Genomic DNA, 23707 nt, shown 5'->3' on the forward strand with positions numbered 1-23707 from the left:
AAACATACTGATAAGGCATAAGTGTGAGGAAATACATAGAAAGGTGATCAACTTTGGTAACAGTAGTTATTTGAATGATATAATGGATATCACATATCTAAAATTACTTTCTTGGACTACAGATAATTTAACATATGATAGCATGGGATATTCACAAAGAATCCAATGGTTAATTTCATCTTCATCCTACCTCATCTTATTTGATATATGTAAGATTCAACATAATTGCCTCTGCCATGGTTTTCCTACTACCTCATAAGTTACTCTTTCTTGATCTCCTTTTGGCTTCTCTTTCCAACTTCTAAAACTCTGAAACGCCTTAGGGCTCAGTCCTCTTTAGCAGCTATACTCACTTGATTGGTGATTTTTAGTCTTATGGCTTTAATTATTAACTCTATGCTACCAAAACTATTTCTAGTCCAGATCTTTTTTGAACTTCACAGTTCCAAATTATTTAACATCTTTAAGAGTCATCTCAAACTACGTAACCCACTCCCTTAGCCCATCTTTTAGGAAATCCTGATGGCTTTACCTTCAAAATACATCTGGAATCCACTCCCTGCTATCTTGGTTTAAGATAGTACTACTCACCTATGAGAATGTTAGCAAGTCTCCTCATTTCTTTCTTTCTTTTTTTTTTTTTGGTACCAGAGAATGAACTCAGGATCTTATACTTGCAAGGTAGGCAGCAGGACCACTGAGCTAAATCCCTGGCCTCATTTCTTTGGCAGCCTAAATTCTATCACCTATCTTCAACTCAACAGCCAGAGTAATAATTTTTTAAAAGATCAGAACATATCTGGTTCTTCTGTTCAACAATGAGCATGGACAATGGTCATGCCCCACCTTTATTTCCTACCACTCACCCCACCTTCACTCTGCCCAATGGCTTCTGATTTATCAAACACACCCGCCACACTCTTTAGGACTTTTGTGCAGGGTCTCCCTAAAATGCTCTTCTCCCAGACTGCTGAATACCTTTCTTACCACTTAGAGGTCTTTGCTCAAATGTGGCCTTCTCATTGAGGCCTATACTGAACATCCCATCTAAAACTGCATTCCCATAACCACACCCCACCATATCACTTCCTAGACTTCTTATTCTGCTCTACTTCTTCAACAGCATGCTAAAAAGCTTTAAACAAATATACAATCTTATTTATTGTGTCTACTATTTATTATCTGTTTTCCTTGCTAGAATGTAAACTCCATCATGGCAGGGCTTGTTATTCTTTTCTGTATCCCAAACCTGTAGAACAGTCCCTAGCACATAGTAAATTTTCAACACATACACACACACACACGCACACACACATTTTTTTGGTACCAGGGATCGAACTCAGGTCCTTACACTTTTTTGCAAGGCAGGAGACAGAAACCACTGAGCTAAATCCCCAGCCCTTCATTAAATATTTGTTGAGTGAACAAAAAGATGTGACTGTATCAGAGTGTGGAATACAGAATTCAGGGGGAAGAGCCAAGGATTTAGCTCAGTGGCATGGCTCCTGCCTCACAAGTGAAAGATTTGAGTTTGATCCCTGCTACTGGAAAAGAGAGAGAGAGAGAGAGAGAGAGAGAGAGAGAGAGAGAGAGAGAGAGAGAGAGACAGAGAGAGAGAAAGAAAGGCCACAGAATGCAAGGGGAAAAGTATTCATCTGTGGGGTGTATTGACCACCATGTGGATTATTCCCAAGTGTTTCTATGTTTCTACCATCCTGCTGCCAATTTTGGGTGTTTGCTTCATAGCATTTTACTGTGGTAAGAGAAAAAAAAAATCCTACTTATCCTTCAGGGTACTTTACAATGTTAATTACATGAAAACTATACTAAATCTACCAAAATCTTTTCAAGCCCTCTGTACATGGACTTCAGATTCCACTTTTAAACTGAGTGCGTATGTGTGAGCATGCATGCACACGTGTGCGTACCCTTTTGTCATTCCCGTTATACTGGAAATTCTTTGAATTCAAGAAAGTATCTTTTGGATGACCTGTAGAGCTTTGCATAATGTCTTATCTAGGGATTCTCTATAAATGAACAAATTGAAGTAAATCCCCTTGTTTTCTCTGAAATGAAGCTCAAAGGAGGCTAAAGGTATTACCTGCTAAAATGAGGTTTGGTAAGTAGCTGTTGAGATAATCTATTTCATTCCTGACTCTACTGGAAGAATTAAGAGCTTACTACTATGAGGGGCAAAAGATTACTTCTCTCCCTTTTAAATAAGAGATACTCAAGGGCCAGAGATTTAGCTCAGTGGTACCACGTCTGCCTCGTAAGCACAAGGTCCTGAGTTTGATCCCTGGTGTGGGGATGATGACGACACTCAAACAACCTCTTAGCATTTCCAGAAGACCAGAGTGAGCAGTTGTAGGGTCTTCAAGTTTCAAACCATAAACCATAAAGAGAAATATAATTGAGGATACTGACAATTCAGAGAGTAGTGGCTGCTTCCTAGGGACCATGGAACCACTTAGGAGATGAAAGAAACCAGATGGAGACAGACAGTGCTGCCAGTAAAGCTCCACAGGCAGCAATGCTTAATTGTACATAAAGTCAATTATACTGACTTCTTTTACCATATGTACTTTACATGTGTTTGCAACCAACTACTTGTGACCAATTAAAAGCAGTTGTTTTTCCAATTACATGGGAAGAAAAACCAGATGCCTAAGTCTAACACATTGAGTGGATCCATGTCTAGAAAAAGGAAGGGAGAGAGCAAACACATATGCAGGCCCATTACTACCCATTTACAGCTGTTACCAGGCTACTTTCTCAGACTGCAGCCAGTGGAGTGAGTACAGTGACTTGGCAGTGAAAATCATGTTGCTTCCTGCAATTCAAGGAAAAACTTGTCAAATAAGGGAACCATTTTTAACTACTGATGAGTTAAGAGCAGTCTTCATGTAAGAACAACACAACCAGGAAGGCACCAAAGCACAATGTCTTGATCTCTAAGGAGTTTCCCAAAAGAACATTGAAAAAAGGTTGACAACAGCGCACACCTATGATCCCAGTGCTCTGTAAGGCTGAAGCAGGAGGATTATAAATTCAAGGCCAGCCTCGGCAATTTAGAGACCCTGTCTTAGAATTAAAAAGGGGTAGAGATGTAGCTCTGTGGGAAGTCTGTGGGTTCAAGGAAAAATACCTCCTACACTTTGGCTTTTTCAGCCCAGGTTTCACTATGGTGTCCAGGCTAGCCTTGAACTTGTAGAGTTGAGACTGACCTGGAACTCACTGTGAAGCCCAGGATGGTCTCGAACTCACAGCGATCCTCCTGCTTCAACCTCCCAAGTGTGGCCTTGAACTTTTAATCCTCTTGCCTCATCAGCTTCCTTGAGTGCTGAGATTACAGGGGTATGTCACAGTGCCCAGTTGAGAAAGCTTGTTTTTTTTCTAATTAACTTTTTACTGGTACATTTTAGATATACACAATCACCACATTCATCACAGGTAATTTGTACCCACATGATATAGCTTGCTTTTTTCCCACTGCTCTCCCCTCCATTCAACCCTTCTTCCCCTCCTTTTCATTTTTCCCTTTATTTCTTGTCACTCCTTCCTTTCACCCTCCCTTGTTCCCTTTCTAGTATATGTGCTGTTGAAGCAAGCATTCCTGTTTCCCTTCTCATTTGAACATTTTTTTCCCATTTCTCAATAGAAAGCTGACTTAATGAGGAATAACAATCACTGAGTAGCTACTAAGTACTCTCGCAATAATTCTGAGTTGGTATTTTTACTGATGATGTAATTATGCTTTCTTACAGATGAAGAAATACAAATCTGACAAGATTAAACCACTTTTTTAAGGCCTCCAACTAGAAGATGAATGGATCATAGGCTATTACATTATACTTTTTTCCATAAATAGGAAGGTCTTAGAGGCTTCTCAGGGGGAAAAACTCTTAAAGCCCTCTCTAACAAGTAGGGAAAAGGGAGGGGAAGTAGAAATAGTTTACATGTGCCAAATCTATTACTTCTATCCCTAGGTTATTAAGGAGAAAATGTTTTAGAAATTGTGGGTCTACACTGATCTTACTATTCCAAGCAATTACACTGTCTTATATTTGAATATAACTAATGTTTAGAACACTAGACTATTGAATTAAAACATGATGCTATAAAATAAGTGTGGGGCATCTCACATTTTACAGAAGAAAATGAAATAGACAATATTGTTAGGTAACCTGCCTAAAATTGCTCATCCAGTTAGTATAGCATTAGATTTATACTTTCAGTTTCTCACACCAGAGAAACTATTCAGTATTTACACATTTCTGTCCTATTTGTCACTTAATATGGCCTCAATATGCATCCATTTCACTATAAATGTCTCTAGTTTCTCATTTTTTATGGTTTAGGGTACTCCATTTTATTTTTAAAAAACACATTTTCTTCATCCAGTCTCCAACTGATAGGCAACTGGGCTCTTACCAAGTTTTAGCTATTACAAACTGTGCTTCTATAAACATGGGTGCACATGTATCTCTGTGATGTGATTCTTTTAATTCTTTTGGGGAGATACCCAACAGGGGAATAACTGGGTTAAATGGATCTCTAATCCTAGTTTTTTGAGGCATTTCCATACTGATTTCCACAGTGGTTACACCAGTTCACACTCCCACCAACAGTGGAAAAGGGTTCCTTTTTTCCCACAACCCTGTCAGCGTTTGTTATTGGTTGTTTTTCGGTTTTTTTTTTTTGGGGTACTGGGGATCGAACTCGGGTCCTTGTGCTTGCAAGGCAGGCGCCGGAAACACTGAAGCTAAATCCCCAGCCCTTAGTTGATTTCTTGATAGCAGCCATTCTTTCTGGGGTAAGGGAGAATCTCAGTGTTGTTTTCATTTGCATCTCTCAAATGACCAGTGATGTTGAACATTTTTTCATATGTTCATTTGCTGTTTCTATTTCTCGAGAAATGTTTGTTCATTTCCAATGCCCATTTTTTATTAGGTCTTTATTTTTGTGAGGTCTTTTTTTTTTTTAAGTTCTTTATATATTCTAGGTTCTTTATATATTAAATTTTTTATATATTCTAGACCTTTGAGGAACAGCTGGTAAAAAATTTTTTGCACATTGCATGTTTATTTTTGAGTCAGAGTCTCACTATGTGGTTCAGGCTGGTCTTCAGCTCACTCCTTGAATTCAAAAAGTATAATAGATGATGTGAAATAGAAAGAAAAGGTCCAAAGGGGAAGTAGGAGGGTAAAGGAAAGGAAAGAAGGAAAAGGAATAAATATAAGAAGAAAAACAACAACCCAGAAACAGTCTTTGTAGGGAAGGGTCGAAGGGCTGAAGGGAGGGCAGGAGAATGGGAGAAAAATAAGAACCAAGCCCGGCGTGGTGGGGCACACCTTTAATCCCAGCACTCAGGAGGCTGAGGCAGGAGGATCGCTGTGAGTTCAAGATTAGCCTGGACTACAGAGTGAGTTCCAGGTCAGTCTCAACTACATAGTGAGACCTTGTCTCACCCCCACCTCAAAAGAAAAATAAGAACCAAGATACATCATGCAAAGGTACAAGTTCCTAATGATGAATGTAAATGTATTGTATACCTAAATGTACCATAAAAGAATTTAAGAGGAAAAAAAAAATAAGAGGCAAGATATATCAAGTAAAGGTACAAATCCCCAATGATGAATGCTATCATATTATATACTTAAAATGTACCAATAAACAATGAATAAAAAAATTACAGAAAGCAAGGAGGGTGAAAGTTATCCAGGTTTCTCATAAATTCAGCCTTTTATGGGACCCCCCACCAAAACAGATGCCCTTCTTACCTCCTTCAGAATTACAAAACATTCTGGTGGGCCTTTTCTCTGCCACACTAAAATTCCTCGCTCTTATTTAGTCCTCTAATTTTAAAAGGTCTTCTAGAAATAAATAATTATTTTTTATGAACTAAGAAATGTGATCTAATTCTGCCAGGCAGCAAGTATTACAATGGGTATAGATCTTAACATCTACAAGTAATCTCCTCAGCCCACTATGAAGCTCTATATGTGAAATACCCAGCCCATTAAGTCAGAACTGTTTGTATAATAAATTTCATCTCTCAGCTGGTCGTGGTGGCACATGTCTATAATCCCAGCACTTTGGAAGCTGAGGCAGGAGGATCGCTGTGAGTTCAAGACCAGCATGGACTACATAGTGAGTTCCAGGTCACTCTCAACTACATAATGAGATCCTGTCTCAAAAAACCAAAAACAAACAAACAAACAAATTTCATCTCTCTGTGGATTATGTACAGCTTTAAAAAGAGACTAAGTGACAGTCTTTCCAAACAAGAGAGTAGAGGAGAAAAAGATGCCCTTGCCTTTGGTTCATACTCAGGACTTTCATGGCAATTCACATGCTGTGAAACAGTGCAGGCATTCAATAAATGCAGACCGCTTGTCATCTAGAGTTAAGTACGTACGATTACACCATCAAGTATATAACAGCAAGCCAGCTTCCCCCTATTTGCTTGCCTCACTATATTATATTCAACAGGTACACAGGGGAATTGAGCACACATGTTTATCATTAGTCCATAATTGTCTTAAATCAAAAAGGCAGTAGGCTGGATTAGGAGTTTCCTGACAGGACTTTCTCCATCAAAGCCTTCAAAGTGAGAATTCCAGGGCTTCATGTAGCCCTCAAATACTTTGTTTAGCTTGCTGAATACTTTTTAAAACTATGAATTAATAATATTTAGAAAGAGATATTACACATAAAAATGAGAAGAGCCAAGTATTACTAAAGCTGGTTTGAAGACAGAAGCTGAAAACAAGATGAGTTGGAAACATGTACAAAGAGCAGTTATGCCATCACATTCCTCGCTGGAGCCCACCTGTCCAGGAAAATGCTCACCTAACACAAGTGCAGTGAACCCTTCAGTTACGACCGGCCTCACACATAATTTGGGTTACAACCGGAATTTCAACTTTTGACCGAAGTCTAGAGTTATGACCCGAATGCCAGCCATGTAGACAAAGACTCGCAACACCAGAAAAATGTACGTAAGCTTCAGTCTGAGCACAGATGCACATGTTTGTGGACATTATTTCGGTCAATGCTTTATATAATTGCTATGATTGCTGCTATGGAAAAGGCCCCCCAAAAGCTAGAAAAGAAGCTAAGAGAGGAAGAGAAGATAAAGAAAGCAATCACAAGGAAAATATGGGAGTGGTGTCCATGTGACCAATCTCGATAATATGTACAGCAGGTTGAAATCTGTCATTTTGACAATTTTAGAGAGAAAAGATTTGAACAAGGAAGCTAGCTAGTTGTTGCTAAGGGTGTTACCCAAATTAGCAAGTTATGATTAATAGTATTAGATGAGATAGACTATTATTAGTGTGGATAAATGAAAGCCAGATGGCAGGTTATAGCCTGAGTCTATAATGTGTGAAAAAGCTAGAACTATAAATACAGATCTCATAAAGGATAATCCATCAAAGAGTGATAATGGTGAAACATTTCATGCCAGTAGGGGGTGGTTTCACAATTTTAAAGCGAGGACTCAGGTTCATAGTCTAACTAGCCATGGGGAAGCAGCCAGTGCTGAGAAAAGGGCTGCTGGAAATTACATACACCACTTCAAAACGATGACACAGAGAAATGGCTTTTGCTCTCATTAAGTTTTCAACTCTGATGCAACTAGCCTTTTCTGGAAGAAAAAGGCCAGGAGAACATTCATGACTCAGGAAGAGAAGAACATGTCAGACCACAAGCCTATAGGCTAACCTTATTGCTATGTGCCAATGCGAGTGGTAACCTCAAGACAAAGCCTGTCTTGGTTTATCTCTGAGACCCCTATAGTGTTCAGAAAACATAAAGCCATGAAGAACAGGTTAGGGTTCATGTGGAGATCTAATGCAAAAGCCTGGGTAACAAGAGTACTTTTTCTTGAATGGATCAGAAAGCTTTTTGTTCCACTGTTAAGAAATATCTAGAGGACAAAGGTTTATCACTCCACGCTCTCCTCACCATGGACAATGATCCTGCTCACTCATGAGATTTGAAAGAATTGGCTGAAGAATTCCCACAGAGCTCTGTCAAGTTCCTCCCACCTAATACAACTCCTCTACTGCAGCCTATGGACAAGCAGGTTATAGCCAACCTCAAGACCTATAGGGCGGGGGATTTAGCTCAGTGGCACTGCACCTGCCTCACAAGTGCAAGACCCTGAGTTTGACCCCTGTTAACCTCCCCCCTCCCACAAAAGAACCTATATACCAAGGATCTGTTGCTGAAGTGCTTCTAGATGGTCTCAGATGCAGATTTAACACTTCAAAAGTTCTGGGAGGAACATCAACATCCTTTCTTGTGTGGGGTTAATTGACAAATTCTGGGCCAATGTTTCTCTAAGGACACTGAGATTTGCCTGGAAGAAAGGTAGCCTAAAATTATATAGGAAAGAGACTCTGCAGGCTGTTTAGAGTAGCCTGAGTCTTCAATTGACCCTGTGGTTGATGACACTTTCACTATAGCAGAGTCCATAGCCTTGTAGGTAGATAGTGGTGATGTCGAGGAACTGGTGGAATTCAGAGAAACTGTCTACAGAGGAACTTCAGCAACTTCTGGCTAACAGAGAATAGCAGCTGAGGAGCTTTTTGAAGAAAAGAGAGAGTATCAACAATCAGTACAGCAAAGTTCTTTCTTCTTCTGAATTAAAGGAAATCCTGAGAAAATGGACAGAGCTATAAACATTTGTAGAGAAGTCCTACCTAAGACAGAGAAAAGGCCAATCATTGCATTCACTTGCTTAATGATAATATCACATGGTGCTATAGAACAGTGTTAAAGAAAAGACAGAAACAGGCAACTTAAGGCCAATTTTTAGTTCTGAAAAAGTTGAGACCCAGTGAGCCAGAAGCAGGTCCTAGCAGGCTATAGATTCTTCCAAGGAGAGAAAGAACACCAGAGAACCAGATTCCTGATGTTATTAGGGAAGAGACTCTCCTTCCAAACAATAACCATCTTCCAATTCATGCCCCCTTCCTGAAGCCAAAGCTGTCAACTTGAATGTTGAGTACAGTATGAAATTGTTTCTGGTAAACTAGGCACATTTTATAATTTTTTGGTGAATACACTAGGAAAATTATTGGTGTTTCTGGTAAATTATGCACATTATACAATACTTTTATAATATGAAAAGGTTAAAGGAGGATGTTCAGAACCTATTATGGGTATTTTTATTGTTTCTTATGGGAAAAATAATCTTTTTTTTTTTTTTTTTTTTTTTTTTTTTTCTAACCAGGGATCGAACTCAGGTCCTTGTGCTTGCAAGGCTGGAAAAATAATCTTGACTTACAACAAACTTGAGTTACAACCAGCCCTTGTGAATGAATTGAGTTTATAGTCAAGGGTCCACTGTAGAGGCCTGAAGGTTACCAAAATGAAATAGATCTAATGCGGCTTTAAAATTTGGACATGTGTCACACCTCAGGGTAGAATTTGACAAAAGGCTACATGTATACAAAACTATTAGACCTACAGCTTCATTCCCTTATAAGGCTCTTTGAACCCCAGTTTTAACTGTCAGGCAAATACCCTCCATGTAGGAGATAAAATTCTTCTTTTGGGAAACTAATTTTAATAATAGAAGTCAACAGAATGTCCAAAAATCCAAAATTCAAAAACATTATGAATGTGTTACAGGGAGACCTAGATAGACCATTATGTTTTCTAAAGTACACTTTATAATATTATTTGATTTAAAAATCACATATTACTTTAATTAAAAAAATAATCAAGAATACAGAAGTAGAGAAAAAAAGAACAAGAAAGCATAGAAAAGAGGAAGATTCATGAATAAGAAAAAAGAAGATAATGTGGGTGGGTTGTCAGAATAGTGGCAGGAAGACAACCTTCAAATGAGCAGAGGCTTGCTAAAAATAGTCTAAAAAGGTGCTTTAGTTACAAGCAGAGCAAGATGACAATCAAAGGGATAGATTTTCTGTGACTTATGACGTAATGCTGAGGAGAAAGACAGAAAAAACAAACTCAACAACCAGTTAGTGAATCCAACAAGAATAATCATAAGGTCCTGTCCTATGTACACAGAAACACAAGCACCCAGGACCAGCCACAACCTGTGTGGTAACAATGGGTTTCTAGCCATCTCTAATTTAAGTAGATCATGGGTTCTGTGGCCTCCAAAACAGCTTATGCGATACTGGGTGTACTTTCTGAAGCACTATGTAGCACACTTTAGAATCAATGAGCCAAAGAGTTTAAATTAATCCTTAAACAAAGGCAGGGTGATTTCAGAGAAATCAGTACAGCAAAAGAACCAACATCATTTCCTTGAGGAACTACTAAATAAACTTGAGGGTACTATCTCTGAAGAACATCTGGAAGAAGACACCTGCCTTATAAGAAAGAGGAGGAAGGAATACCAGAGATACAGACGCATAGCAGAAAAAGTGAGGACACAGCAAAGTGGACACCTGCAGGCCAATGAGCAGTGCCTCAGAAGAAACCAAACTGCTGGCACCTTGATTTTAGACTTCTAGCCTCCAGAATTGAGAAAATAAATGTCTGTTGTTTAAATCACCCAGTCTGTTGTGCTGTTACTGTAGTACTGATCCAAACTCTAAGGCACTACAGAAAATGACCAGGGAGAGGAAAAAACCCACAATACTAATTTTTTCCTATTCTTTCTTTATAGAAAAGTGAAACATTCCAGAGAGCAGTCCTGAAAAGGAGGAGGGATTACTCACTTAGGGTTTTTAAGAGTCACCATCTACTTATTACTGAAAAGCTTTTTAAGATCAGCTAAAAGATACAATTAAGTCCAAAGACCATTTCTCAGCTAATTAGTCTAGTATTTACAAGGGTAAAAGACAATCCACAATAACCTCTAGTGCTAGAGCCTCACTTTGTTCAGGCAGACAGCTGCTGTTCCATTTGACTGTGCTGCTTCACTCATGCTTTCCAAATTCTAGCAGGGGAAATGCCCTGCTATAACTTCTTTGGTAATTAAACCACTGCGACTGAATAGTTTAGGCCAAAAGTGGGCCCCAACTGGTTTTGAAAGGCAGATGTTTAGTAACAATGTTGTTAATTCAAGAATAGGCAAAGCCAAAACCTTAATCAGTAGACAAATGTGTCATACACTTGGCCTAGACCTCAATTATTTTTCTAATAGCCATTTTCCAGCTTGAGGCCATGTATCACCTAGAGCAGATGGCTCTCCTGAGATACCCTAAGTATTTAAAGATACTTTTCTACTAGTAAGCAAGAAAATATCAGAGGGCACTATTATCAAAAATAAAGATGGATGGGGTCGGGGATCTAGCTTAGTGGTTCCACTGCCTGCCTTGCAAGCACAAGTTTGATCCCCAGCACACACACTCACACACTCACACACACACACACACACACACACACACACACACACACGATGGATGATTCACTTATTTGAAAGCTTAGGTGGCTTATATCTAAATTTATGAAAAGTTACACATTTTTATCTAGAGCAAATACAGAAATATTTCTTTTATGTCTGGGGTTCTCAAAAACCTCAGGAAAAGCACCTGTTAACAGAGAAAGCCCTCTTTAGTTAACATTGCCAGGAAGATCAAAGGAAAGGAAGGAGCCCTAACAACTGTTTATAAATAAAGTTATAAGCAGAAATGTGGAGATGGGTAATAAAGGGAAAGCATGTAAAAGCAACATAAAAGTAGTCTAAGTGTGAAATATGGGGAGACAGGAAATCGGAAGATCTCTAAGTTCTAAAATGAAAGTTTTCTGGAAAAAAAAAATCTAAGCATCATTGTTATTTTAAACTTTCCTTTGGTCATTTTCTGATAAACTGTATTATGTTGAAGAGACATAACTTTGCCATGTGACAGATCTGTACTCTAAGGGAACTGCATGACAAAAGTCAACACAACACAGTCAACCACAGCAGTGGGTTCATACAATGAAGACATACCTGCTTCTGGGTCTGCAGGGATTCTCCACATGTACAGGTTGAAGTCATCAGAGCCTGAAAGGATATACTGTTGGGACAAAAAATTTATATTTTATTTTATAATTCAATATATTACGATCCAATTATAGTATAGAACAATAAATATACAGTAATGAAAACAAACTGACTTACTATATCTGTATCTTTTTATGCGTACAGAGAGACTTAAAATTTTAAAATGGGTGAAGGATTTGAACAGATGTTTCTCCAAAGATACAAATAGCCAAAAAGTATAGAGAAAGATGTTCAACATCATTAATCATTAGGGAAATGCAAATCAAAACCACAATGAAACATCACTGCATACTATTAGGATGGCTATTACTAAAAACAGAGACCATCACAAGTACTGACCAGGATTGAGCATGGTGGCACACACCTGTAATCCTAGCACTTGAGAGGGTGAAGCAGGAGGATAGCCTCAAGTTGGAAGTCATCCTAGGCTATACAGTAAGTTCAAGGCCAGCATGAACTACATAGTGAGACCCTGTCTCAAACTCAAAAACACACACACCCACAACACCCACACACACCAAACAGACACCACAAAAACAAACAAGTACTAGCAAGACAAAGTGGAGCCTCATTACTAGTACTGTTAATTGGAATGTAAAATGGTATAGCCACTGAAGAAGATGGTAAGGTAATTTCTCAAAAGGTTAATTATAAAAATATACAACCCAGGGCCGGGGATTTAGCTCAGTGGTTCTGCTGCCTGCCTCCCAAGCACAAGGACCAGAGTTTGATCCCCGGTACCAAAAACAAAACAAAACAAAGACAAAAAAACAAAAAAAGTACAACCCAGCAATAGTAATACTAAATACAAATCCAAGATTTGAAAGCAACAACTTTAACAAATAGCTCTATGTGTTGTATGCCCACGTTCATAGTAGTATTATTTACAATAGCCAAAAAAAAAACCCCATATGCTAACAGATAAATGGATTAACAAAAGGTGGTAATACAGTCAGTGGAATATTATTCAGCCCTTAAAAGGGAGGAGATTCTAATCTTCTACATGCTACAATACAAGTAAGCCTAGAGGAATTACACTACACAGAACAAGATAGGCACAAAAAACAAACACTGCATTAAGTGATTTCACTTATATGAGGTATTGAGTAGTGAGACTTCATAGACACAGTAAGGTGAATGTGGTTGCCAAAGGTTAGAGGGAGAGAATAGGAAGGAGCTGGCATCTAATGGGACAGATTTTTGGTTTGAGATATTAAAAAATTCTGGAGATGGACAGTAGCAATGGCTATGTAATGAGAGAATGTACTTGTTACTAAACTGTACATTTTTATTGTTAACTTTTTAAAACCCCCCACCTTTTTTGGTTTTCTGAGACAGAGTCTCACTATGTAGTTGAGACTGATCTGGAACTCACTATGTAGTCCAGGCTGGTCTCGAACTCACAGTAATCCTCCTGCCTCAGCCTCCCAGAGTGCTGAGATTACAGGTGTGCACTACCATGCCTGGCTTCTTTTTTTTAATGCTTGGGATCAATCCCAGAGCCTTGCACATAGTACATTCCCCACCTCTGAACTGTACATATAAAAATATTCAAAACAGTAAATTTCATTTTACAACAATTTGGGGAAAAAAAAATCAATGTGGAAAATACAAAGTAGGGGCTTCCCAGAGACTTTTTTTTTTTTTTTAAATGGAAGGCCAAGCATTCTGAACTTACCTGCTGCCAACTGACTTCTTTAATCAGGAAGCCACTGCCAACTCAGCCAAAGTTAATATTCAGGGCCTAACAAATCCCTTTTTATGTGGCAGTTCATTTGATCTCAAAAAGGATACTATGCCAAATCTAGTCTAATTTAGACTCAAAAGCATTGTTTATACTGTTTTGTTTTGGTACTGGGGATCAAACTCAGGACCTTTCATTTGCAAGGCAGGCAAGAGGCAACACTGAGCTAAATCCCTGGTCCTGCCCTGTCATTGTTTAATAGTAGCAAATAAGCAGTTCTGGGTGCTCATTTATTTCTAAATATTAACAAAACTTTTACTTTGTTAACTTCCTGCTTTTGGCCCCATCTTCTTATTTCCCTAGGGGAAAAAAGGCTTATTGTTTTCTAAGAAAAACCTCTTACCTGAAAAGGGTTATTGTGAAAAATTTTAAAGAGAGTGTAAATCAAATATACATGTAAGTTCATGCTTCATCACTTAAACACTAAAGTATTAAATTTAGTACTAAGTACTTTGCAATCTTTTTTTTTTTTAAAGAGATAAGGCCTCATTTTGTAACTCAGACTAGCCTTGAACTAACTCTGTAGCCCAGGCTAGCCTCAAACTTGCAGTGATTCTCCTCTGCCTTACCTTCCCGAGTTATGGGATTATAAGTGTGCACCATCATGCCCTGCTCTGCAATCACTTAAAAGTCAATTTACTAGTCTTCAAAACACACATGGGAACATAGCAATGAGTAGGTATGTTTAAAGATAAAGCAAAGGCTATTTATAAGGGTTAAGGAAAGCCAGGCATGGTAGCACACACCTATACTCTGGGAGGTTGAGGCAGCCTGAATAATAGACTAACAGCCAGATCCTATCTCAAAATAAAAAATAAAAAAGGAGCTGGGGAAGTTAACTCAGTATAAATGCCAGTACTGTACTCATTCTTCAAGACTCAGTGACTGGACCAAGGAGTAGTAGAAAAAAAACCGTGGGCTATTTTCTCATCTGCAAAATGAGATATCTGGACTTGATACTCTCTGAAGCACTCTGATGTTTACAAAGATATGGAGAGGGGCTGAGGATTTGGCTCAGTGGTTCTGCCATCTGCCTCACAAGCAAAAGGGCCTGAGTTCAATCGCTGGTACACAAAAAAAAAACAAAACACATACACACGCACACACGCGCACACACACAAAATGGAGAGCAATAACCTGGATTCCTAAGAGCTTACATCAAGTAGAAAATATAAACATGCAGGTATGCAACAACTATTCCATATATAGAAGTCACTGGGTACCATTATGAGAATAAGATGCCTGGTGAGTCACTGAGCTAAAGATTCAAGAAAAGAAATATCTGAATACTGAGCCAGCTTTAGAACAAGGTGTGGTTTAAAAGGCAAAAGAATGGAAGGGGCAAAGATAAAGCAATGGTTCTCTGTAGTCTAGTTTTTAAAATAAGAACAAGAAGCATGGCTTAGTTTTCTCTTTGATATCCTGATCTTATCTCTTGGGCCTTACTGCTTTGTATACATTGCCTGATCCCCAACTACCAACAACATATGTCTACACGAGTGTCAGCTAAATTATCTAGGAATGAACATCATCAGGAGCATAACTTCAACTAATGATGGGCAGAAGTTGGCACATCAATGGCCCAATCTCCTTGTTCCTAGATAAAACTAAGATGTTTGTGTTCTATAACTCAAGAGTCAATCTCCAGCTGCCCACAGTAGCTGCTTCAGTAAATCTTTCTTCATCTTCCTAACATCTACTCTTCTGCCATTGTTTACTGTGCTTCTAGATTAAACTAGTTGTACCTGAAACTTGAACCCAAATTAAAACAAAGGGGTGGGGAGTAAAGAAAACTAAAGAACTGCCCACTAATTATATGTATATATGATTATGTAACATATACGACTCAACATTTTATTTCTTGCTGTGTTTAATAGAGGCTATAAACCTCATACAGAATTCCTGCCTCTCTTCCTTTCTACACAAACCTCCACAAACTAAGCAAATAAAACATAAAAGGAGTAAGCCCAGGCTAGGGTTATCAGAGGTTTTACTATTTCACTGTGAGGGCTCAGCACTTTCCTATTTATTCAACCATTCACCAGGACAGAGACCTGAAAAGGTAAAAGGGGATTCCCCGACAGAATGATGGCTCCAAAGACTGCCTTAAAAGAAAAATTTCCTGCAGAGTTAAGACCTGTTAGATTTTATATGACAGCTCCTAAAACACAGAAAATACATAGAATGTATAGGCTTTTCTCTTAGTGATAAGGACAGCTGTTGATTGCTCTACCTTTTAAAAGTAACTTTCACCTATCATAAAGGAGCAGCTCAGATGCTTTCCAAGGATGAGTCTTGACCTACAGACATGTAGTCAGACTGTAAGTATTCATACACATTGAAATTGCAAAATGCTCTGAGAAATTCATTTATGACATTTTGTGGTTATCTACTGGACTCCTTCCAGCATTAAGTTTGCTGCCTGGGATATTGCTGACTGTGACAGACTAAAATTGAGTTCATTCCTTTATTCATTAAATAATATTTACTGAATGTCTCCTATAGGTTGGGCCCTGTTCCAGGGAAAGGATACATGGACCAAAAGAGATCCCATTCCTGCCCTCACACTATTATATCCTATGAACAGAAGAAAAAAAAATACTATATACAAATATAATACGGGTAAGAGGAAATTGGTTAGAAACCAAATTTTATATGTGTGTGTGGTATATGTACATGTATGGTAGTACTAAGTGCTAAAGACTAAACAGAAAATTAGGGGATGTGGGGGGTGGTAGGACTAGTTTCTGTTTTATATAGGGTGGTCACAGAAGGTCTCTCTGATAAAATGGCACGAGCAGAACCCTGAGGGAAATGAGGGAGCAAGTTATGTGGATGTCTGGAAGAAGAGTACTCCTGGAGATAGCACAGAGTTCATTAAGAGCCCCACTACCAAGCTACGGAGAAGTATAGAGATACATTTGCTTCACTGAGGTTGGTGGAAAGACTCCTCTTCTAAAGCTGTGCTGGCACTGTCACTGCCTCCTGGACTTGCACTGGTTGGAGCCTCAGAATGAGGCCTGCTAATGGTTAGCGCTCAAGAGGACCAACAGAATACTTCAAGTCTTGGTGGCTATCTCACATATATCTACTGTGGGATGCAATGGAAAATGAAAAAGAAAATAAAGATAAAATAGTTCTGGGCCAGGGATGTAGCTCAGTGTTGCCGCCACCTACAAGATCCTGAGTTTGACCCTGGATACCAGGAAAAAAAAAAAGTTCCAACGCCACTCACTACTAAAAGAAATCCCAATAACCATTGAAAACTGTAAAAACACAATTATTTAAATTAATTATAGTGACTGCCCATTAGGAACAAAAGAGTTAAAACTCTTAACAGAAAACTTTAAAGAGACATCCAGTTCCTGCTCTAGGTAGAGGGGGGTCATAAGACAGCAACAAATCTGAGGTAAAGTCCATTCATTCCTCCCAATGAGTACTGACTGACTCACTTTCAAAAGACAGACCTCCAAAAAAAAAAAAGATAGACCTCCTTTCCTTTTCACCTTCTTATCTAAAGCTAAAGGTCTCTGTAAGCAAAACAAAGGGATCTTGTCAAAACTGCAACATAACTTTAGACACAATACAGGTGCTAAAAGGTGCTAACTGATGCGTTTTCCATATCCTCAAAGCCTTCTAAAAACCCCCATTTTTCACCCTGACTGTGTGTGTGATTCTTCTCTTGGAAACTCACTGCCCCCCCTTTGGCAGTGTACCCAGATCTAAATAAATTCAAGCAAAACAAAGGGATCTTGTCAAAACTGCAACATAACTTTAGACACAATACAGGTGCTAAAAGGTGCTAACTGATGCGTTTTCCATATCCTCAAAGCCTTCTAAAAACCCCCATTTTTCACCCTGACTGTGTGTGTGATTCTTCTCTTGGAAACTCACTGCCCCCCCTTTGGCAGTGTACCCAGATCTAAATAAATTCTTGTCTTTTCTATCCTCTTTGTCTGTTGGTAAATTCTTCTTATCACCAGCTTCACGTGCCTGCGGCACTCACATGGCATTAACTATAAAATTAAACTTCATCTCCAGTAGTAGAAACAGAAGTATGGATTTCTCGCCCTCTCTTTTTTCCTTTTTAACATGATATCTAACTTTAATCAGTATCTGCACATTCCTACCAGGGGAATCTGATGTTTTGAGTCTAAAGCTGACCTAAAGTACAGTAACAGGCTTCTGGTATAGGTAACAGAAAGGTTTGGTCCCAGATAGCCCTCTATACATAGGCAAGAAAAAATGGTTATCCAAAATTCCTATGTTTAACATTTTCATCCCTGTTTCAGAAGTAGGACTTCTACAATCAAATTTCACATTTAAAATGTCACTTTAAAAAAATCCTAAAGATTACTATTTAATTTAGAAAAGGCAAACACACTAAAACTTAAATGTGTGAGGTGATATAAAATTGTGGCCAACTAGGGATATGAATATGAAGAATTCATTTACCTTTTCTAGATTTTCAAGTTTATTTTATTCTAAATTGGGAGTAAACCACAAATTAAAAACTTACTTCATATAAGTCTTTGCAATGTATCGTAACTGAGAAAAGCAGGAAGGGTTCCAAAAAAGGGAGAAAGAATGTTTTTAAATACTCTTATCTAGGCAACTGAGTACCTGATTTCCCAAAATATTCTGAGCTGAGGGACAAGTATGACACAAAGATTACTTCAGATCAGAGAGCATACATACATACTTAATTTTAATTTGGCTTTGTGGGCAAGATGTATGATACCAATGAAAAAAAGGGCAAGGACTGTAATGTGGATTCACATAACCCACAATCCTTCCCAGCTGGCCACAGAGGTGAACCGCCAGCCACATTCTGACCCACTGAACTGTTCAGACATTCTATGACCCAAAATGGCAACCTGTTTACTGACCTGAGTGCATTCTAGATATTTTAAGTAGAATTAACCTGAGGCCAGAGCATACTGGGTTTTTATTTAATCCACTGTCAGTATGGAGATAAGAACTTGCTCAAACAAGTTCAACAAAGGTTCTTTTTCAATAGATTTCAAGAAGGCCTCTCCATAAACACCACCTATAACACTGAAAAAAAAATTGCTGCACTGTTGCTGTCACTTTCTGATCCTCTGTCAATCCATTAATCTTTACAGAAAATAGCTATTCAAGTTATACTCTATTTTTTTGTACTGTTGTAATGCTTAGCACCCCATCCAAGAACTCCTACCCCCCTTCATCTCTCCAATTACATATGTTCTCTAGAAAAAAAACAAAGGACTGCTGGGCGTGGTGGCGAATGCCTGTAATCCCAGCACTTGTGAGGCTGAGGCAGAAGGATCACTGTGAGTTCCTGGGCTACACAGTGAGTTCCAGGTCAGTTTCAACCACATAGTGAGACCCTGTCTCAACCCCCACACCTCCGCAAAAACACAAAGGACTAATGTGGAATACAGATAATTGTCTACTATTTACAATTTGGTAGGGTTTAGAAATATTGCTGTCATGTCAGGTGTGGTGGCTCACACCTGTAATCCCAGCACTCAGGAGGCAGAGGCAGGATGACTGCTGCGAGTTTGAGGCCAGCATGAGCTACATAACAAGTTCAGGGTGAGCCTGGACTACAAAGTGAGACCCTGTCTCAAAAAACCAAAAAAGGGACAACCCACTCATCTCACATGCTTTAAGAATAAATCAGAATATGTCTCAATATACCATTTTTTTGGTCCCAGGGATTGAAGTCAGGACCTTGTGCTTGCAAGGCAGGCGCAGTGCCACTGAGCTAAATCCCTGGTCCTTATCAGGCCCTTTGGTAACAGAAAAATCTCTTGCTGTTCTTGACAGATAGGGGGGTGTGTGTGTGTGTATCAGGCCCTTTGGTAACAGAAAAATCTCTTGCTGTTCTTGACAGATAGGGGGTGTGTGTGTGTGTGTGTGTGTGTGTGTGTGTGTGTGTGTGTGTGGTGTTTATGTTTGTGCAACATCTGATAATTGAAAAGATCTGCTGAAGGAGAAGGAAACATTTCAATCAGTTACTGTTCTCTGAGTACTACTGATCAACTCAGTTCTCTCCAAAGGCTTCTTCCAGAGTAATTGATTAATTATTCTCCAGGAGATGGCATGCCTATCTAATTAACTACAATGACTAGGATAGAGAAACCAGATGGCTCTGTAGCCTGAGTCAGTAATAGAAGAAAGACTGCTATTTAACATTTAAATCAAACACAGCTCTTTATTTCTCTCAACCTTTTCTCAGAAGGGGAAAAAATATAATGGAACAACTTTGTGATGTGCTGTCTAAAAGATCATTTCTAGAAAAAGGTTTGCTAATTGGTACAAAATATACCTTTGATCATATCATTTATAGCCAAAGTCTGCCATGAATTTCACCCAAAGCAATATGAATAAATATTCTTTGGAAATAGGCAAAGCCATAGATGTATTTGTAGTAAGAGAAACAGAACTCCATTGGCTCCCAATAAAAACATAAAAATATGCATACCCATAAGAATACACTCTTTTTGTACATGAAGTTACATTATTCTTGTTCCTTTGGATTACTTGCCAGATCAGCCCCATTAGACTCCTGGAATTCTTTGGTTTATTAAAATAACCAATCTTTACAGATTCTGAATAGGAAAAATTCTATTAGTATTTTTTTTGGGGGTACTGGGGATCAAACTCAGGACCTTGTGCTTGCAAGGCACGCGGCAGAACCACTGAGCTAAATAAATCCCCAGCCCGGGAAAATTCTATTAGCAAAGAAATATTCCATAACATCAGCCAATAACAGATAATAAGTAGGGAAGAAAATTGTTAAAATGTTATAAATCACCAACTACTGCTGCAATAAGGTAGTCTGCATTATTTAAAGGTGAGTATTTGGCAAAACCAGTTTTAGAAGAAACCCAGATGTAGGTTGAGGGGACATTAAACAAATGGCTTTCAGTACTGAGCCTCCCCTCTGTGGACCTCAGTTTTGGCAGATGGAAACTAGGAATGGGGAGATGGCATCATTCACTTCAGTCCCTCTGTGAGTATTTATACTTTTCCTTCAATCAAAGTCTCCATGAATTCTAAAGAAACATTTTCCTTTTCTTACAATTTTCTTCCTTTTCTTACAGTTTGACAACATCCAAAAGAGAAGACAAACCTGCTGAAAATCGTATTTCTAAGGAGGTTGGTCATGTAGGACAGAAGAGATTCTACCGGTCCCACTTCATTAACATCTATCAGAGTTTCCCAGAGGGGCCCACACTTCTAGCCAGGAGCTGTGCATTAAACTGTCATTATCATGTCATCAAATCACATCAATTTTACTTGTTTCTAAGAAGAAATCCAGGTCACTCGGTATTCCTTTTTTCTTTTTCCCCCAATACTGGGCATGAAACTCAGGACCTTGCGCTTGAGAGGTAGTGGCGGAACCACTGAGCTAAATCCCTGGCCCCAGTGTTCCTTTCAGTTGAACAATTATAAACTAGTCCATCTCTAGCAGACCTGACTATATTCCAACACTGTTTACACTAAGTTCTAAAATTATGTCAGTAAAAGAGCTAAAAGATGATCTTTCACAAAGGAAAAATCTTAATCCATGACTGACAGTACCTGAGCCTCTATGGCTCCCAGAGTGCCATAACCCTTTACTACTACATGCAAAACTATGTGTATATATGCGTTCAGACTTTCAAACAAATCCAGGGTTCAGATTTAAAGATGACTGATTTAATAAAAGGTATTTTCACTCTACTTTTCCTTTTTTGGGGGGGTATTGGGGATCAAATTCGGGACCTTCTGCTTGAGAGGCAAGTGGCAGAACCAATGAGCTAAATCCTTAGCCTTCTACTTTTCTTTATAGAACAAAAAAATCTCCTAAAATATTCACCCCCTAAACAATACATACAAGGAATTCCTCTGCTACAACATTCTGCATTCAGCTTTTCCTTATCAGCTTGTGGGAGGCCATGTCACTGCTTGATCTCAGTGACACAGGTGCCAACAGGCCTATGAGTAAGAGGGCACAATCGGAAGCAAGAGACTGAGTTTAGTCCTTGTTTAGGCCTGCTCATCAGAGCAGCCATTTCAATTACTCTGGGCCTCAGTGTTAGATGGGGATGAAACCTATCCAATACACCCAAAAGTCACTAGGTGAATTAAAATATAATAGTGGAAAAGAAAGGGACGGAGATGGAAAAAATGTTAGTCTAACATCACAAAACAAATCTAACAATGGAATTCAAGAGTAGAATTCTTCCCTGTTAAAAGCATACTTCTGCTTCAGAGAAGGGAGCACATATATGCCAGCCCCCAAATGGGCACCATCAGGGCCATATGGAGTTGCAAAAAGAAGGAAGTCTGACTTTAGTTGGAGAGACTTACTGGTGCATCCCTGCACCCCCGCACTACAGCGTCAACAGAGAGGGCGAGTGCTGACACTGTGTGAGGCTAGGCTGTATATTCAAGCCCATTTTGTTGTATTTACAGGGTACAAGTCAGGTCTTCGTGGGATTCGGCAGGATGATTTTATTACCATAATTCTGGGGGCTCTGCTATCTGTCAAGTTCAAAACAAAGGTCTGTATGAAAATTTCAGTGTCCAGACACTCCAGTGCTCAATCCTTTCAAGAAAAGTTGATTCCTTCTCTATCCCTCTTTCAGCAAGATATAGGGACTATCAGGCCTAGTCTTAGATGGGACTAAAGTAAAAATGATTTTTAAATGACCAGACTGTCCACTTCCAGGTTCATATGCCTCTAGCCTGAAAGACTGACTTACTTCCCAGCAGCTTAAACTGCTCTACTGGACTCACAATCTAGGACAAGAGCCATTTAAGAAATGTGAAAGAAAGGGAACAAAAGCCAAGTGCTGTCTTATAAATGTGTGCCAGAAAGGCTAGCAGGTGGAACAGTGATACAGTACTCTTTTTGAACCCTGTTAAAAGCTTGGCTCACTGAGGGTACCGAGGGGAATGTAAAGCTTAGAAAACTGAATGTACTCAGTCATGCTTCTGGGAGAAAATGAAACAAAATTTAAGTATACTGCCATGTGAAAGCAAAAAGGAGAACCTTTGGGTTCAGACAGCCTCCAGAGGAAGGAATGGGGTCTTACTGCAGGATTCCTCACTACATCACAAAGACAAAAGGTGGGCTGGCCTAAAAAAAAGAGTTGAAGGATGAACCTTGAGATAAGAATGTTAAGTGAAGTAACTCAAACACACGTTTAAATGTTGCACAGTTTCTCTTGTATGAAAAAAGAAGTGTGGAGAACCACGCCTGCTCCCGATCCAGCAGCCATCGCTCAAGCGCCAGGAGGTAGGCCGGCCCCGATCCACCGCAGGAAGGAGAATCACACCTGCTCCCGACCCAGCCGCCATCGCTCAAGCGCAGGGAGGTAGGCCGGCCCTGATCCACCGCGGGAAGGAGAACCACGCCTGCTCCCGACCCAGCAGCCAACGCTCAAGCGCCAGGAAGGGGAGCCCCTGAACCCCCATGCGCCCCCCCCAGCACTCTCAGACCTCCTGACTGTGCAAGTCTTTGGACCCACTCTGCAGAGGCAGAGATGGTCATCAAGGGTATTTTTCTGAGTTCCCAACTTTGAACATCTTTAAAGAAAGGGCGTGGGAAACCTGTAATAGAACGTTGTGGAGTTCAACTATTCAGAAGGATGGGGAACTCAATCTGGGCCTTGCAGCCCGAGGTCAGTAAGCGTCAGGGGGTTCATCAATCAGCTAACTGAGATCAGGGGTCTTGCATCCTCATTCTGTCTGAGTCATTAAATGGTAAATATACTATACTGAAAAGTTTGTTCACTGCAGACATGTTCTGGACTGCTTCTTGATTTCAATTTAATTCAAATGATTTAAGGGTGATAGACTAGTGACTACCACAGGTGGTCAGTGTCCAAGTTGTGCTTGATCTTAATGTGTTGCTGATTGTATCAGTTGGGGTAAAGCATTGCAGTTGATTTGATGAGCTGTTTTCTCTGATGTTATGAAGATGAGAATGTCTGTGGGTC

At 39.3% G+C, this 23707-nt stretch overlaps 1 protein-coding gene across 3 annotated transcripts in view; it reads right to left on the reverse strand.

The window, feature by feature from the left end:
• Dcaf5 (DDB1 and CUL4 associated factor 5) overlaps window positions 1-23707 on the reverse strand; it is a 121001-nt gene that overhangs the window by 16114 nt on the left and 81180 nt on the right. For all 3 annotated transcript variants that reach the window (XM_010645353.3, XM_010645352.1, XM_010645354.2), the window contains exon 7: window positions 11930-11996. In XM_010645353.3, coding sequence (XP_010643655.1) covers window positions 11930-11996 — 67 coding nt within the window. The remainder of the gene's footprint in view (window positions 1-11929; window positions 11997-23707) is intronic.

Source organism: Fukomys damarensis, unplaced genomic scaffold, assembly GCF_012274545.1.
Source record: "Fukomys damarensis isolate Sample0158 unplaced genomic scaffold, DMR_v1.0_HiC HiC_scaffold_21, whole genome shotgun sequence".
Classification (NCBI taxonomy): Eukaryota; Metazoa; Chordata; class Mammalia; order Rodentia; family Bathyergidae; genus Fukomys; species Fukomys damarensis.